The 18,223-nt window shown below is 41.2% G+C and overlaps 1 protein-coding gene across 13 annotated transcripts in view; it reads left to right on the top strand.

Annotated features, from left to right (window-relative positions):
- The window catches only part of mycbp2 (MYC binding protein 2), a 49,739-nt gene that overhangs the window by 1,807 nt on the left and 29,709 nt on the right, over nt 1-18,223 (top strand). For 8 of the 13 annotated variants that reach the window (XM_088382605.1, XM_088382610.1, XM_088382617.1 and 5 more), the window contains exons 2-24: nt 1,020-1,095; nt 4,259-4,474; nt 5,099-5,252; nt 5,512-5,708; nt 7,223-7,465; nt 7,950-8,021; nt 8,167-8,263; nt 8,469-8,542; nt 9,303-9,444; nt 9,961-10,037; nt 10,885-11,089; nt 11,172-11,336; nt 11,675-11,833; nt 12,278-12,482; nt 12,562-12,707; nt 13,809-13,919; nt 15,308-15,412; nt 16,536-16,655; nt 16,821-16,902; nt 17,043-17,160; nt 17,243-17,601; nt 17,818-17,990; nt 18,077-18,202. In XM_088382605.1, coding sequence (XP_088238731.1) covers nt 1,020-1,095; nt 4,259-4,474; nt 5,099-5,252; nt 5,512-5,708; nt 7,223-7,465; nt 7,950-8,021; nt 8,167-8,263; nt 8,469-8,542; nt 9,303-9,444; nt 9,961-10,037; nt 10,885-11,089; nt 11,172-11,336; nt 11,675-11,833; nt 12,278-12,482; nt 12,562-12,707; nt 13,809-13,919; nt 15,308-15,412; nt 16,536-16,655; nt 16,821-16,902; nt 17,043-17,160; nt 17,243-17,601; nt 17,818-17,990; nt 18,077-18,202 — 3,422 coding nt within the window. The remainder of the gene's footprint in view (nt 1-1,019; nt 1,096-4,258; nt 4,475-5,098; nt 5,253-5,511; nt 5,709-7,222; nt 7,466-7,949; nt 8,022-8,166; nt 8,264-8,468; nt 8,543-9,302; nt 9,445-9,960; nt 10,038-10,884; nt 11,090-11,171; nt 11,337-11,674; nt 11,834-12,277; nt 12,483-12,561; nt 12,708-13,808; nt 13,920-15,307; nt 15,413-16,535; nt 16,656-16,820; nt 16,903-17,042; nt 17,161-17,242; nt 17,602-17,817; nt 17,991-18,076; nt 18,203-18,223) is intronic. The other 5 variants (XM_088382607.1, XM_088382606.1, XM_088382618.1 and 2 more) reach the window with 5 other exon arrangements.

Consider the following 18,223-nt stretch of genomic DNA (forward strand, 5'->3'; position numbering starts at 1 on the left):
CACCTTCTCGGTGTAGGAGGTGTTCCTTTACTTTTGTCCTCCCCTCTAAATGGCTGTGCTGGAGGAAAAGTGTCGATATGCATGATGCAAAGTCTTTATCAATAAGTCGGTCATGGTTTCAAGTTCACGTTTTCATTGAGCAAGGCACAAGCAACTTGCCTAAGATATCAATTAAGACTTGGAACGGTGGAAGGATATGACTCAATCAGAAAGTGAAGTCATTTTTTGTCCCATAGCCACCAGTATTTTCATTTACTTGAAACCAGGGATGTGTGTTATTGCATGGTCGCCTCTGGGGAAAATGAATCGTAAATTAATCGATTATTTGACACCTCCCCCTTCCCTAAATGAAAACTTATTGTTATGTTACTTGCTATCTAATAAATAGCATCAAACTGCTTTAAAAAAAGCATCAGAGCAATGTAAATTTATTGAGTACCAGTATTTGTCAAAATATGGAAGATGCAGTGTGGCGAGAATTCTAAAAGACTATTGATGATGTTTTGGATTGATTTATGTCTTTTTAAATAGCGAAAATCATCATTGTTGTCAACTACAAAGATGATATGCATACCGTATGTTTCCAAGACCATGATTTTGCTGTTAATGTTCTTTTTTGCTGCCGTTAAAGCACAAAATATTATCGTCACTCGCGGTGGCACTACAAAGCATCAGCATAATTTCATCCTGGCTTTTTATATGCACCATTTGAAAGGGTTTTTTATTTTTACACTCATGCTTCAGTGAATACATTTTGTCCGGGCCCATTTCAGTTTTGTAAAAGCTTCTACAGGCCTGAGTAAATGTCTGGAAAAAAATACATATGTTAGATAATTATGAATTGGTGGGTTTGATGTTTTTATTTTTTATTTTTACTCTGACATTCTATACTTGTTTTTAGAATTGCACGGTGGGTCGGATCAAATGCGCTCACAGGCCATATATGGTCCTCCTGTCTTGTAGGTTGCCCATCACTGCTTGATGGATAATTCTTATGACAGATGATTTGTTTCTTTCAGGGGAAAGAAAGCCTTGAACAAGAAGAAGCTGAAAAGGCGACAAAAGGTCAAGTCCAAAGTCAAATCGAGGACAAAGGTACGGGATTCATGTCAATTGAATAATATGTCGTCATTATGTATGCACAAACAAATCTTTATAATTGACATAATCAATTGGAATCCTACTGATAAAAATCATGTTTGGCGCCAGACTCCATGTCATCCACAAACGCTGCCAGGGGAGTGCCAAGAGGCACAATACGAAACACACTGCAGAGGGGGGGTGGCTTGGGTGGCTCATCCGTGTTAGCGACGGCCTGTTGCCAAGCGACCCGATGTGTTCCGCATCGCCACGGCAACAGTTGCCTGGCTCCAACTCTTCCATCTAAAGGGGACACCTTGTCTGTACTTGAGGAGGATGGGGGGCGATTTTCTGCCTCACTTTGCAGACTGAACAGGTGCTCTGTTTATTTTCCTCAAGGTCAAACACAACCTCATTGACTTCTGGGTTGCTGGGAATGATTGGAAATAGAAATAATCGATTATCAAACTTTTTTTTTTAATTTGTGTTTGGTGCTGTTTCCATGTGCCACACAAACACAGTATGATGTGCTATCCACTCGTGACATGGCTTTTTTTCTTTTTTATCTTGGGCATCCGCTTTGTTTCCACACTGTTTCCTCAAAGAATGGGGTTTAAATTGTGGATAGTGTACAGGCAGTCATGTTGGATTTGTCAGTTTGGTGAGTACCCTCGGCCTGACTGGAAGCTTTCACTGCCATTGTCACGGCAGTTCTCCTCAGGGATTTTGTCAGCTTGTGCACACTTTGACCTTAAGCATGTCTAAGATGGAAATAAAAAAAAAAAAAAAGCGAAGAAACGTTTTTTTTTTTTACTTAAAGCAAATGACAGTGTTGCCATGTGATCATTGCTATTCCCGGTGGTGTCATGTGTTTGGACACATGTCTTTCTCAAGATGCGGCTAAAATTAAATGTTGTTAATTGCAAATGATTAAACCGAATATCCTCAGTTAACTGAAGAAAAATTAAATCTAAAACATTTGAATATAACTAGGATGAGGTACAAATCTGACCAAAATATTTTGGGAAATGCGTCGAAGTCCAGTATGTCATTTTGGATACAATTGAGATCAACATGCTACAATGAAGAGAAACTAAAAAAAAAATAATCTAAAAAAAATCTGTCCCTTTGTTGCTAGCAAGTCACTCGTGACTGCCATAAGTTTCAGTTTCACCAGAGGTTTGTTTTCTACAGAATCTTTCTGACTAAACTTGACGGAATGTTCTGGCAGTCATTCAGGATTCTTGGAACTGTAGTTACAGTTATATCTTTCGTTTTAGTTAACATGAAGCTTGGCAGAAACAATGGAGGAAACAGCAAAAGAGGGGTCAAAAGAGGCCCGATACTCATGACCTCACATTTATTCTATGTTGACTGATAACAAAAGCGAAATCATATACTGTCAGCTTACAAGAGCCCCACAACAAACTTCAAAAAGATTTTGTTCGATATCTACTACGACGACACCAACCAACCTCAACATAGCATTGTGGAGCCTGAATTGAGAAGTTGTAAGTTGTTTGTCGAACTCAAGGTTGGTCACTTGTTTTTAGCACTTGAATATATTAAGAACAATTAAAAAAAAAATAGAATAAAATAATATAAATACATAAATAAAAATCTGTGCATCTACGAGACAAATCACAATTGTATTTCATCCTCAATTCCTCATCTTTTATTGTTTTTAACATGAGCCTCTTTTAATTGTTACATACTGGAATGTTACTTAAAAGTTGCGTACTCTAAATGAAGATTTTATTAGATGACCATTTGGCCCTGGAATGGACTATTTCTGTGATTTCCTGTGGAAAATGTGGTTGACCAGCATCCCAAAAATGATGTACAAACCTCCGCTGCTTTCAAAATGTTTCTTCTATTATACAAAGTCCCATTTTCAGCATGGGGTTTGTATTACATGCTTTCTCCTTTTTAAATGTACACTAAAGGCTACAGGCAAGAGAGCAGGAGACTCCCTGCTCAATGGAGCTAATATCTTCCCTGTTGCTTTGAGCTCAGTATGAATGACCTCGTCCCAACCCCCTGCTCCTGCCTCCTCCTCCTAAGCAGATGACATCACCTCCTGTGATGGGTATGCCCAAAGGGCAGTAAGAGGCAGTGGATCGATCATTGAACCTCCTCTTCTCTCGGGGTTGGGGCTAAAAATGCTGCCTCAATGGAGAAAGCCAAACATTTGAGCGAGCCCACCCTGATTATTATTTGATGGACACTCTTAGATGTATCTCATGCCGCTTCTTTTACACCCTGCTGCTTCAAATGTCTTATCTTCCAAATCAACATTTTTGGGGGGAATTTTTATACTCCCCAAACACATCGTGTCCCGTCCATTAAATGTCCAATTGCAAACTGCATGTACAATGTGTTTACAAATAAAATCACCAGTGAATCCCTCTTAGTTTAAAACTCATTCTTCTTGTAAATTAATCCAAATAAAAAAAAAAGACCAATCAATATAAATAGCAATACTGTGGTGCCTTCACATGATGACTAGTGACCGGTTTTGTGAGGTATTAGCCAAATGCTTTGACTTGTGAGTGCAAGCTTTAATTATATTTTTCATGAAAGAGGCTGTTGTTCAAACTGTTGCGTATTTAATGACAACGTAGGAACAAAATCCCTTTGGCTCACCAGCATATGTGGCTACACTTTAAGCTAAGCACTTTAAGCTCCACAAACACAATTTGATAGACCCTATGACAATACTTGCAGGCATATATTCTTTATCCTTTGTACAGAACAACTATTACTGCTGTACTGAGAGGCTGATAGAGGAGCTGAGCCTCCAGTACATTATATTCAAAGGAGAAATATGATTTGACACGCAACCATTCTGAGTTACGAGGACGGTCTAGGAATGAAACTCATTATAAATTTAATTTATATGCAAATATTGGCTGTGGTGTTTATTTACTCAAATTCCTATGGAGGGTGAGGTCAGTAGGTGCTACTGTTATAGTTTGCAACAATGCCATGTTTGTGCTTTGGTGAACTAGCTCCTCGCTCTTGTTAGCCATGTTGTTAGCGTAAAGATCGCCCGATAGCGGAGAGGTGCTTTTCGGATTACATACAAATAAACTCAAATTAAATAACAACTTCCTTAATCTTAATGTCACTGCCAACAAATGCTAACAATTCTCTTTTGTCACTTTGGCTCCCACAGACGGAGAGTTTTGATGGCACCCTCTGCGTGCCCGACATCAAGCTGCACAGCAACCCGTCCGCATTCAACGTTTACTGCAACGTGCGCCATTGCGTACTGGAATGGCAGCAGAGGGAGGCCTCGTTGGCCCTGGCCTCCAGGAGTTCGGTGCAAAGCGGAGACTCGGACAGTGAGGAGGAGGAGGAGTACCGGGAGCCAGCCGTCAAGCTGCCCAAGGTAAGGACGCTCCTTTAATTATTATTAAGTGAGCTTCCTATAGAGAACACCCTTTCCCCTTTTTTTTTTTTTTTGTATGATTTGATATCACCTACCCAGACTGTTCCTAATCCCTATCAGGAGGATTAACAACTGCCTGGCTCTCATTTCCCTAACTGATTTTAATTTCCATTCACAAAGAGCTAGCACGGGAGTACGATTAGAAAATGATTGTGTCATCATTTACTAGTTATGGCACACAATGTCCCTGGATATCTTCACTCAGCCATTCTTTTTTGTGGTGTGTTTATTAGCTTCTATCATAAGATGACTCGAGTCCGCAGGTTCCACAGTATTTAGTTACAAGAACTGAGATAGTGAGCATTATTATTATTACGCTATCTAAAATGAGCAGTCTTTATTGATTGCTCTAAGTTTGCAAATGGAAGATGATACAAACTCGTAACGGTGATTTGAAAAGTATACGACTAGAGGATTTTTCTTGCAATGATGATCGAAGGGATTAAGTAAGTCTTTTAATATTCTGATAAGGCTTTTTAGTTTGGCCTGAAAGTTAATTCAAAATTTAAGAATGCACATTCTAACTAGGTCAGGTCTTCAGTTCAGATTTCTCTGCGTCCATAGATCATCGGCATCGGCCTGTGTGGGGTCTTTGAGCTGATAAAGGAGACACGCTTCTCGCACCCCTCGCTATGCCTGCGCAGTCTACAGGCCTTGTTGGACATGCTGCAGGGGCAACAGCCTGAGGGCTTCCAGACTGAGCCTCCCGACGTGCTGGGTGAGGAGTGTGCACCCAAATCGCTCCCATTGATGTTTGAGGAAAAAAAATGTTTTGTATTGATATAAAATGTGTTTATCGACCTTGTTCTGTAACTGTATGCCACTGGGGCACCTAAGGTGTATCTGTAAATTCAGTCTTGTACTTTTTTTAAACCACATTTTGTGATCTTACGTTTCAATGATTCAATACAGTGAATTGATTAAGATTTTTCTGCTCCTTCATTTCTAATAATAATTGAATACATGTTATTCCTCAGAATCCCTTTTCCAGCTGCTGCTGGAGACCACGGTCCGAAGCACGGGCCCCAATGACCCGACGGGACAGGCTATCACTGCCCTGTCCTGCGCTTGCCTCTTCAGCCTGGTGGTCTCCTGGGGGGACACTGGCAAGATTCTGCAGGCCGTCTCCGCCATCCTCACCAACAATGGCAGCCACGCTTGTCAGACGATACAGGTGACTTATTAATATGTTAGTAAATATAATGTCAATCAGTTTGTGCTTCTTGATGAAATGCTGCAATCCAATTCATTGTGCTGGTCCTTCTGGTGTGTCCGCCATGTTCGATGGTTTGTATAATACAAGCAGACACAAATGAAGAAGCACTACTAGTAGTACGACAACTGCTGTTGGTGACTCAGTGAGATTGCTGTAGTATTAGTCATTTTTCATATATTTTTATATTATGTCTACATGTGTTGCTTCACCATTTGTATTTAAGTATCCATTACCTCTAATGCCGGGACCATTGATGCTAACCGTTAGCACATCAATAGGTTTTCAATAGGTTTGTGCTCACAAGTCAAAGCAAAACAATCAGCTTCAGGGTGGCTTCTTTCTTAATATTCAGAGTTTGCATCACTCATATTTTAAGGTACTACTGTTGTTTGGAAACATGCATTTCGTTCACCAGAAGCAGCGAGGGAGCGTAGGTTTGTTTACAAGTTATTTTACGGGAGACAGTGCGCCTCCTTCATACATTTATTTGAAGCAATGTGGACAGTCCAAATTAAGTTTGGCAAAATGCCAGGCGTCTTGCAGTCCCCTCCACTAATTAGTTTACCCTTCCCGATGACTTTTTCTGTTCTGCCAAGTCACCGGTCCTCGTTTTCTTTCCCTTTATTGCCTTCAATAGTAGCTGTCCCTCTGTCTGGCTTCCTCCCACATTCTAAATACACGCATCACTGAATACTGTAAATTGTCCGTAGGTGTGAGTGGGAATGGTTTTTTGTCTGTATGTACCCTGTAATTGACATGAGGCCAGTCCGGGTTGTACCCCTGGCTCAGCCTGTGATTGGCCAGCACTCAAGAAAATGGGTGGATGGATTCTTAATGACGTCTTCCATCTGCAGTTGAATAAATAAACCCCCCCAGCCACTATCTGCGGTATTCACTCTCACCGGCTTTACTCCTGATGTTCTAATGTTCAATGTTTTAAAAAAAAACAAAAAATCTGCTGATTTAATTGTTAGATTGGCACCAAGTATAACACAAACTCGATTTTAAGATTCATGTATATAATTCAAAATGCCTTTGCTGGAGTTGATAGTCTGATGACATCAATCAAAATTGAGCGTTAATATATTCAAGACAGATCCCACCCAATTAGATTGTTAGATTTACACTATAAAGTGACAGTTTGCAGCTTACAGACTACAAGCAATGTTTTGCCTGCTTTTTTTTTTTTTTCTTTTCTATTTTTCTGACAAGACTGAGTCATCACAGAGGCAGGCCGGCGGGAAGTGTGTGCCTCTGCGCACTGCACGTTTGTGTGTGATATAACGGCCACGGTAATGAGATGTTGAGCTCAATGAGATGAGGGAAAACTCACACTGCAGGTCGTAATACTATTTAAACGAGTCATCAGCAGCGCCAGAAGCGTCATTTGCTTCCCATAATAACTCCCCATAACGTCTGTAAAAGAGCCAATGTCTTCTTTAAGCTTTACTTACACATGTGATTCCCCCTAGGTGCCCACCATATTGAACGCCCTGCAGAGGAGCGTGCAGGCCGTTTTGGTGGGAAAGATCCAAATCCAGGACTGGTTTGGGAACGGCATTAAACGTGCGGCATTGATGAACAAATGGGTGCTGAAAGGCGTGACCATCGACGAGGATGAGCGCTGTCTCCTCCAGACTGACGGCTCCTTTCTCTACCTGCTCTGCAAGGACGGACTTTATAAAGTGGGCTCGGGGTACAGCGGCACTGTCAGAGTACGTGACACTAATTCCGCAGTTGAACCTTGAAAGTTAAAATAAATCAATAAAATAAATATGTACCGTATTTTCCGGACTATAAAGCGCACCATTAATGCATCATGTCAGATTTTTAATCCAAATCAAATCATTCTCCATTTTATCTTTTTTTATTTCAACTTCAGATGCAACAAATGACTTTATAATCACAAAATAATGATCCATAGTCTTTTTGATTCATGATTCATAGTCTTCAGCGGGCAACTTATGATTGATTTCATGACACAATGCTTCAGGCTACGGGACGTGTGTGTGTGTGTGTGTGTGTGTGTGTATAGTATGTGTATATACATATATGTAGTGTGTGTATGGAAAATTTCATATGCCTTTATTAAAATTGTCTGAAATTCAAATATAATTATTCCCTTTTAAAAAACATTAATTGCTGGCCAGTGTGTGGCCTTTTTTTAACTGATGTATAATTTATTCATCTTTTTCTCAGGGTCATGTTTACAATTCCACATCCCGCATCAGGAATCGCACAGAGAAGAGATCATGGCTGGGCTTCGCGCAAGTAATTTGAACTCCTCATTTTAACTCAGCAATTGCATTTTGGATTATTAAATGGTTTCAGATAAAACACTTATTACCGTAAAGCCTACTTTGGTGCAAATTGTTTTGTGAGTACAGATGAGTAGCGCATTGTCTTGTCCCTTTAGGGCTACTTGTTGTACCGGGACACAGGTAACCACAGTATGTCGGCCATCAAGCTCAATCCTGAGACACTGGAACCTGAGGGGGCTGTCACCATGCCAGGTGCTTACACAGTATTCCTTTTATAGCACTTTATATCTAGCTATGTTTGTTTTTAAAGTATTCCATAAATAAAGTTTAGTTGAGTTTATCAGTCTGCAGTATGCATTACATATTCTGATTTTGACCTTTCTTGACCTCTTGTCATCATCGACGCAAGATTGCTTAAACGTGCACAAGCCATAGATAGTATTTATCTTCTGTCCAGGTCAACACTCGGATGGACAGAACATACTCTTCACAGATGGAGAGCACATCAACCAAATAGCAGCCTGCAAAGATGTGAGTCTTAACTTATTTCCATGGGAATTCCCCAACATCTATGTATAAAGACAACCAGGCATACCTAATGACTATTCTGAATTATTCTGAATTCTTTTGAATTCCCCAGCAGTTCAAAATGCTTTACATTCCCACAAAGCCTCTTCTCGACTAATGCTGTCACTTATACCGAGTGAGCTGCGCTTTCGTGTAGCGCAGCATGGCAACGAGGGGTCGTGCTTGCATATTCGCCAGAGTTTAATGTCACAATCTATCTGCATAAGCACATAAGAACTGCGCTCAGGTGGGGGGAGGGGCCTATGTGAAATCCATATAAAACTGCCATTGCCGACAAGGGAGCAGCTTAGCGGGAAGGAAATCAAGAGAGCTTCTGCGCATATGGTGTATAATTTTTTATATCCCTTGTTGCCTGCCAAATGTTGATGGTCTACTGAGATTTAATGCCATTAGTATAGGTACAGAGCTGTGTTTTATGCTATAGATTTAATTAATAATGCTTCAGCACAAAGGCTGAAAGGAAGATTTCAAAGAAGTAACATATTGCAGATAGTATCAAATAACAGGTGGAAACTTCTCATGGCCACAATTAAGCAATTTGATATTTGATATTACTAACCCTAACCCTATAAAATGTAAGATGTGTTTTTTTTTCCTAATGTGTCATGCATCTTCAAAACATTAGTAGTTTTATTTTACTGTTTTTATTTTTTGAACACAGCGTATCCTAGGTCAAGGACGTTCTTGTGTGGTGTCTCTTTAGCAGGATGGTTTTGTGGTGCGCATCTACACTATGAGCTCTGACCCGAGCCTGCAGCAGGAACTGCAGCTGAAACTGGCAAGGAAGTGTCTGCACGCCTGCGGCATCTCCCTCTTTGACCTCGAGAAGGATCTGCACATCATCAGTGAGTGATGCTAAATGGATATGCTGGTTGTTTCAAAGAAACATTATTTTCTCATATAGCGGCTGGAGGCGAAGAGCGCCAAGTTGCTCGACGATCGAAAGCACTACGTCGGTGCTTATTTCTTTTTTCAATTGCTTTTTAGAATAATATTAAACAATATTGCTTACGGTGTGTAACCATGGATGCACACATTGTAGAGCACATCAAAATGCTAATTGGATATAAAAATGTAAGATCATCATCATAATACTTTGATGTTGCTGTTTTAAAGTTGTCATCTATTTACACATCACACAAGACAATTCTAATGACATTTAAACACCCCACACTGAAATAATAATAAAAAAAAAAAGTATTGTTAAACAGTCAAATATTCTACCTGGAATTCAATTTTTTTTTATGGTTGTAAGCAAGTAACCAAAATTGAACTTATTATATTCAAAATTAGTTTTTTGATTGGTCAGAAGGTATCCTATCTCCATGAGGTCATAACTCAAAACCCCGTGTTGACCTCAGGCACAGGCTTTGATGAGGAGGCGGCGTTGCTTGGAGCTGGCAGGGAATTTGCGCTGATGAAAACTGCCTCTGGGAAGGTGAGCGTGAATCTCCTGTATTTTTGAAGTCACACACTCACTGTCCACCATCATTCAGTCCACTCACACCATCTAAGAGCGATAAATTGATTTGAGCGACACACATTCCTTGCTATTCTGGCCCTTATTTAGTGGCTGAATTACAATCGATGCATGTGTACCTAATGTTACAGGGGATCAAGTGTCTTAGAAACAAGCTTTCTTCATACAAACACAAGCCCATGCCAAGTATGTTGTCAGGCGGCGGTGTGTGCAGGGCGTACTTTGTTGCTTTTTTGTCGTGGGTGTGACTCAGAGTGAGGCCTTGCCAGATAACAAGAGGAGGCCACTTTGCTTGTTGATCATTTTTTTGGACCTGGTTGGACTAGTGTTGCTTCATCTGGCAACACTGCTAAGTTCTGTTACCTTATCTGTAGGCTTAAACAGTACCGTATTTTCCGCACTATAAGGCGCATCGGATTATAAGGCGCACCTTCAATGAATGGCCCATTTTAAAACTTTGTCCATATATATAAGGTACACCGGATTATAAGGCGCACTTTCAATGAATGGCCCATTCTAAAACTTTGTCCATATATAAGATAATATAATATATACATTTGGCCTGCGGACGAGACTTTGGACACACCTGCTGTAGTGGCTCAATATTGGTCCATATATAAGGTACACCTGATTATAAGGCGCACTGTCGGCTTTTGAAAAAATTTGAGGTTTTTACGTATACCTTATAGTGTGGAAAATACTTTACTCTGTTCTCAGACCTCTGTATGTTGGCCACAAACTCGAGTCCTGAATTCATTTCTGTATAAATTTAGTAACACTACACTTCTTCATCCTCCCATGTCAGATCTACTACACTGGAAAGTATCAAAGCCTGGGCATAAAGCAAGGAGGCCCTTCCGCTGGCAAATGGGTGGAACTTCCTGTTACAAAATCTCCCAAGATCCTTCAGTTCTCCGTTGGCCACGACGGCTCCCACGCATTGTTAGTGGCCGAAGACGGGAGCGTCTTCTTCACCGGTTCCGCAAGCAAAGGAGAAGATGGAGAGTCCAGTATGAGACATCCACATTTATGTCGTTACGGCTCATATTGCAAGCTAACACAATTCAATTAATGTCATTTCCTTCGACACAGCTAAAAGCCGGCGACAACCCAAACCCTACAAGCCCAAGAAGATGATCAAATTAGAGACCAAGATGGCAGTGTATACGGCGTGCAACAACGGCAGCAGCAGCATCGTCACCAAGGACGGCGAGCTGTACATGTTTGGAAAGGACGCCATTTACAGCGACAGCACTTGTGAGTTCATCTTTCATAAAAATGTCGTTGAATCCTCAAAGTCAAATGTCCCTTTAAATTAGCAAGTTGTATTTCAACTCATTTTCTGGGAAAATAGTTGTGCACTTATTAATTCCACAAATACAGTGGAACATCAAATTACAAATTGGTGACCCTGTTCGCAAACTGAAACGATCATAAATCAAGGTCATGTTTCTCATTAAATGAATGGAAATGTAATTAATCAGAAATCACCCACAATCGTGAAATGTCTTGAACTCAGTAGGTTCCACTCTCCAATGTTTATTTGTTCTTATTAATTCTCACATTTGACCATCACCACCATCTGCTCTCCACAGGCCAGGTGACCGACTTGAAAGGCCACGTTGTGACCCAGGTTGCAATGGGAAAGGCCCACACGTGCGTCCTGACCAAGAGCGGGGAGGTGTGGACGTTTGGTGTGAACAACAAGGGCCAGTGTGGCAGAGACACAGGGGCCATGAGCCAAGCTGGGAAAGGTGAGCAAAAAAAAAAAAAAAAAAAAGTTTCTTAATATACACGATTAAAGATGTGCTAAGACTGGGAACTATTCCATACTGAATAGTGGAGATGTAGCCACCATTAGATTTTTATCCAAGCAAATGCATTTTTGTGGGTCAAACATGGAGAGAAGCATAAACGTAAGAAAGATGTCTATCTATTTTTTCCCGTCATAGAAGTAATATTTGATTGGCAGTTGAGCGTGGTTTCATTGCATTTGGCAGACAAGCCCACACTGTTTCTGATTTTCCACAACTCAGGTCTCGTTTTATATATATTTAGTGATTTATTTTTTTAAATTATTCAAATTTGGCACTAACTCTCTTCTCTGTGGTGTCACATTTAGAATAAATATTTTCACTTTTTAAGAACTTGAACATCATAGTTATTTGACACTTTCTTGGCCGATGTGTCCGTCGCAGCATTCGGTGTGGAGAACATGGCCACGGCCATGGACGAGGACCTGGAGGATGAGCTGGAGGAGAAGGAAGAGAAGAGCATGATGTGTCAGTCTGGCATGCACAAGTGGAAGCTGGACCAGTGCATGGTTTGCACAGTGTGTGGGGACTGCACGGGCTATGGTGCCAGCTGTGTCAGCAGTGGGCGGCCTGACAGAGTACCAGGAGGGTAGGAGAACACACATACAATATTATATATGAGTCCTTTCAAATGACATCTTTGTGGAATTTTTTTTTTCCCACCCCAGCATCTGTGGCTGTGGATCGGGGGAGTCTGGCTGCTCGGCATGCGGCTGCTGCAAAGCTTGTGCCAGGGAACTGGATGGTCAGGAGGCTCGGCAGAGAGGCATTTTTGATGCCGTCAAAGAGATGATTCCATTGGATCTCCTCTTAGGTAACGTCTTTTCCTCACTGGAGCCTCTTTTATACAACGATCCAAAAAATTTGGCAATATAAATCCGACATTTTGCCTCCTTTGCTGTTCCTGGGTGAGCTTTCACACGGCACCCTGCAATCAGATCATTTGCTGACGTCAATGCTAGCTTCTGTTGTGACGTATGAAATACTTTTCTGACAGCAACATGTGCTTTCAACACATCAGGGCGGGAAAAGTGAGTGTAAGGTGTTGTATTTGACATCCCACCCTTGCCATTGCGGCAATCCCGTACAAACAGTCGCCGTTATGCTGCGGTTATGGCGTGTGTGATTAATAATACATACAGTACGTGAAAAAGTTTGAAAAATCACAACTTGACAAAGAAAACAAAATTGCTGAGAATAATGGTATCATTATATTAGAATAAAAATTAGGATTTAGAAAATAAATTTGAGGAAAAAAATCAACATTAAATTTTAAATTTATGCAAAAACTGCAGGGCGGGTCTTGCAAGTGTGACATTATTAACACTTCTGTCCCAATATTACAGAATACACTTACACAGAGTTGCTGGTTCTATTATGACTTCAAAAGCAGAAAATAGCAAGGTGGACTTTGTCCATTCTTTCCATGGACTGACACAGAACAGCAGGAGAAGGGCATCTCTTACAGGCAGGCTAAAAAAAGGATCTGCTGTGTTCTGGCCCGCAAACTTTACCTTATCATTCACTCACAAGTTGTCCCAAACTAAGCATGATGATCTCCTTACTACATAAGGTGTGGAAAGAGGATTTTTCAGCTTTCAGGAGTGTGTTGGTTCATGCAACCTGCGTAAGGATCACAGGAAACTTTGAAAAAGTTGCGAGAAACCTGTCTGTTATTTCCGAGTCTGTTCTGCACACACTGCCCCCTGCCTGTTGCTTTTCTGCTGCATTCCATGTGCCTGTGTCACCCATTTTGTTCTCCTGCGGAGTTGACTCACTGTTAGTCCATTAGTCTACCCATCATCATTCATTCATTGATGTTTGTCTTGTTGTGTTCTGCTCTGCTCCTTCTTCTCTTCCCATCCTGCATCTGTCTGGCCTGGCTGCACCTCCCCATCCTTTTTTTTGTTATCAGCTGTGCCTGTTCCTCCCCCTCCAGGCGTGAACATCGAGGAGCACATTCAGATTCGTCAGGAGGAGAAACGGCAAAGGATCAACCGCCGACACAGGCTGGAGGAGGGACGAGGTAGGAATCAGGTCAAGACAGATGGGGGCCATCCATTTATCTGAGGCATATCTGGCTAAAATTTCCCATAAAATGGAAATACATCAGGGAACCTCTATTTGTGTTTTGGCCACACTGAAAAATCCCAAAATAATATTCATTTGAGAAATAAGAGAAGAATATTCAGTTAAGAATGCATTTACATTTACGTATTTAACAGAATACAATACTTTTACGATAGATAAAATGTTACTTCATGAAAATAAAAATGAAGAGAGAAATAAAAGTCTACATTTCTAACAACACCGTGAGAGTAGCGGATGTGCACAAAACGGATTTCCTATTTGCCATTTTATGCGTCAGAGCTCTTGCGTTGGAGAGATTACTACTCGCTGAAAATCGCTACGGTAATATAAATAGGTCCGTCAATGTCGGACCTATTTAATTTATTTAGTTCTGAATATACTATATCCCATGTCAGTGTTTATTACTGCAGTAGGCGAGATTGATACTTTGGTAGCTCTCATTCCTCGTGCAAACATTAATAAAAAGTACACGCATTCTTCCAAATAATGTATGTTTCATATTCTTAAATTATTGCTTAAATTTTAGAAATACATGAGTTTTTTTTTTTTATGTGTTCATTTATTTTTCGAGACATAACTTTATTTGTTGACTTAATAAGTGAAAAAATAAACAATTGACAATCACTCATGAATTTTTTTGAACTTTTCAATTGCCTGAACAAAGTAATAACTTGACTTGCATTTGTTTTGGTGACTTGACGTCAGATATTTATGTGATTTTTACAAGAATAAGTCATAATATTAATCATACTTTTGAAGATTAAAGCCACCTTGACTTTAGCCTGGAATTTTTTTTTCTTCTCCGACAACTTTTTTCAGTGTGGCCAGCTCGATATTGTGCAACACCACATAATCTCAGAACTCCTGACACAGAGCTTCATCAAAAACACAATTTAAAATTGACTTCAAAATATCATCCATGTAATTATTTACCAATAATTGAACTGGTCATCCTAACCACATTACCCATCTTCATTAAGTGCAGTAATTTTCCAATATACAGCCACAGTTGCAATATAGCAGCCGAGGGGCAAATTTAGACTAAAATGCGGTTTTCAGACCTTTCTAGTGTATTTATAAATAGTCAGGGAGTGTTGGGAATAGTGTGAATGGCATGAGTATCAATCAGTGTTCATCCCCTTTCATTTCAATTATCTTTAAGGTGCTGCGCTAGCTTGGGTGCCTTGGTGACTTCCCCCATGCTTTTTTTTTTTTTTTTTTTGTGAGCGTGCATGGTCGTGGCATAGCAGTATTTATCTTGTGCTGTTTCCCATTGATTTGTGAGCGTTGTTGCATGCATGTGAAAGTTTCTTTCTCCCCTAGGCCCCATTGTTTTCCCCGGTACCATTTTAATGAACCAGCGTGAGCAAGCCCTAGCCAGAATAAGACCCCTTCAGGCGCTAAGGCATAAACGGGACAAGCACAAAGGTACTACGGTCTTACACTACCTCAATGGGGACGGAGACGACCCCCCCCACATCCCCACTTTATTTGACTTATTTCCCCCGTCTGGCTGTCCCGTCCACTCTCTAACGGGGGTCATTCAAGTGTCTTTAGGTTTAGATTTCATGGCAAGATCCCCTCACTTGTGGGCTTTCTAAAAGCAGTTCCACCATGGTTTGATTTGTTTTTCAAATTGCATGGTGGGCTGGATTAAAAGCTGATGGTTGACTTTTCTCAGACACAGTGCTTTTTTTTTTATGACTTAATGCCAAGGAGAAGGAAACCCTTCGCCATTCCTGTGTAACAAAAAGTACACTAGACCCTCAGAAGTGGAACACAAGTTCTGTTCTAGGAGGCTAATTGATTTCATTCTTGGATTACATTAAATCTTTTTAGAATGCTACTTCAAAACATGACCTGTACACTTGGTACAAGTTGCATGATGTCACATTTTGAGCTGGAAACAAATGAATCCATTTCTTGTTCAGCATTCAAATTCCTTTTCTAATTGTTTGATATAGCAAGAGTTCTGAGGGTCAACTGTGCGTATACTTGACAATTTTGCACTTTTTAGCATCCTTCCTGAAGAAGAGGAAGCTAGTTTCTACCTTTGCCCCCCCAACTGACACTCTCTTGCACACCACTTTTATTTGTGCTTAACTTTCAGCCCTGCCTGTTTAGTCATAGGGCTATGAGTCAGTCAATATTTAATTTGATAGTCATTAAGAAGCTTCTAATCTTTTATTTTGTAAACCACAAACAGTTGGCAGTCATTGTGTTGTATGTGATTTATGGGAATTGACGCCCCACGCCTTAAGTCAGACCTTTTACACAAGACTCTCATATCTCCTCAGTGTAGTTTAAAAAATAAAATAAAAAATACAGTCTGTTGTATCTCTTGCAGACAAGCTTTATTGTGTTTTATTTGAGGTCTGTTTTTTCCTTCCTCTTTCATTCTCAGCATGTGATTTCCTTCTCTCCTTTATCCTCCAGCTTAGTTTCTCCCAGGACTGTAGACACGAGACTTCTGGAAGTTGGTCCTGAACTACCCTCTGTTGCCCTCAAAACAGATCCACTTTTGTGATCTTTTTTATTTTCCTTCTTCTAGATGGCAGCAGTGAGCGCGGTGAGAAAGATGCCAGTAAAATCACCACCTACCCACCCGGGGCAGTCAGATTTGACTGTGAAATGAGAGCTGTGCAGGTCAGCTGCGGTTTCCACCACTCAGGTAGGTTACTTCTCGTAACCTTAATTCTAAACCTTCATCTTAACATAAAAGATCTGGTCAGCCTGGGTTCTTGGCGTGTCAAATTGATAATATGATAGTGATGAACCACCACTGCTTGTTTTTTGCTATTTCACTTGAGATTTTTATGGTTGCATTTTCTTGCAGTGGTGCTGATGGAGAATGGAGATGTCTATACGTTTGGTTATGGACAACATGGCCAGCTTGGACATGGTGATGTAAATTCCAGGTACTCTTTTGATTGCCTTTTAAAAACATACCTTTCCTAATCTGAAAATGTTATATTTTAGGATCTTCGTAAACCTACGATGCTCTGCAAATGTAGATCTTGAGCAAATTGACCATACAAACGGCATCTTGTCTTTCTAGGGGATCTCCAACGCTGATCCAGGCTCTCCCGGGTCCGAGCGTCCAAGTGACGGCAGGCAGCAACCACACTGTTGTTCTTCTAGTGGACGGGCAGGTCTTCACTTTTGGTAGTTTCTCGGTAAGATTTTTATTATTTTTTTTAAACAGTTTACTCAACATGAGTCACATTGGAACTCCAAAACACACAATTGATCTCTTAGAAGGGACAGCTTGGGCGACCTATCCTTGACATGCCCTACTGGAACGCCAAACCATCCCCTATGCCCAACATCGGCGCCAAATACGGACGAAAGGCCACCTGGATCGGCGCCAGCGGTGATCAGACGTTCCTGCGTATTGACGAGGCGCTCATCAACTCACACGTGCTGGCCACTTCCGAGATCTTTGCCAGCAAACACATAATTGGTCTCGTGCCCTCCTTCGTTTCTGAGCCGCCTCCGTTCAAATGCTTACTCATCAACAAAATGGACGGAAGCTGCCGCACCTTCAATGATTCTGAGCAGGAGGACCTGCAAGGGTTTGGGCTGTGCCTGGACCCTGTCTATGATGTCATATGGAGGTCAGTCCAAGGACTTTTTGTGCTATTATTTTCCATTCAAAAAATATCACTCTGGCCCACCAAGAATATCTGTTCATTACAAAGAGTCCACAATATTTGTTCCATCAATTTAGCCATTGTTTTTCTCTGTTGCCGCTAGCCACTCCACATCTTCTCCCTGTGCTCCTTCGAAAAAATAATCAATCTCCTTAATCGAGTTCATCTGTGTGCTTTTAGGTTCTTACCAGCTTCGAGAGAGATGTGGTGCTACAACGCAGTGATAGCAGACGCCAGGGTGCCCTCCGCCACAGATCTACAAGCTCGCTGCAGCATCCTCAGCCCGGAGCTGGCGCTGCCTGCGGGGTCACAAGCCACCACCACACGCTCACATGGCGCCCTACACATTCTTGGTAACGCGAGAGCTTCTATTCTGCTACGGCGTTAGCGTTTACCGCAACGCCAGAAGGTTTCATGCTAAGTATACTTATGTCGCCAGGTTGCCTGGATACCCTGGCGGCCATGCAGGAGTTGAAGATGGGTGTGGCCAGCGCCGAGGAAGAGACACAGGCAGTTATGAAGGTCTACTCCAAGGAGGACTACAGCGTGGTGAACCGCTTTGAGAGTAAGTGTGGACTTGAAAATA

Source organism: Syngnathus floridae, chromosome 8 (genome assembly GCF_059516105.1).
Source record: "Syngnathus floridae isolate MCC-2025c chromosome 8, RoL_Sflo_1.0, whole genome shotgun sequence".
Lineage (NCBI taxonomy): Eukaryota > Metazoa > Chordata > Actinopteri > Syngnathiformes > Syngnathidae > Syngnathus > Syngnathus floridae.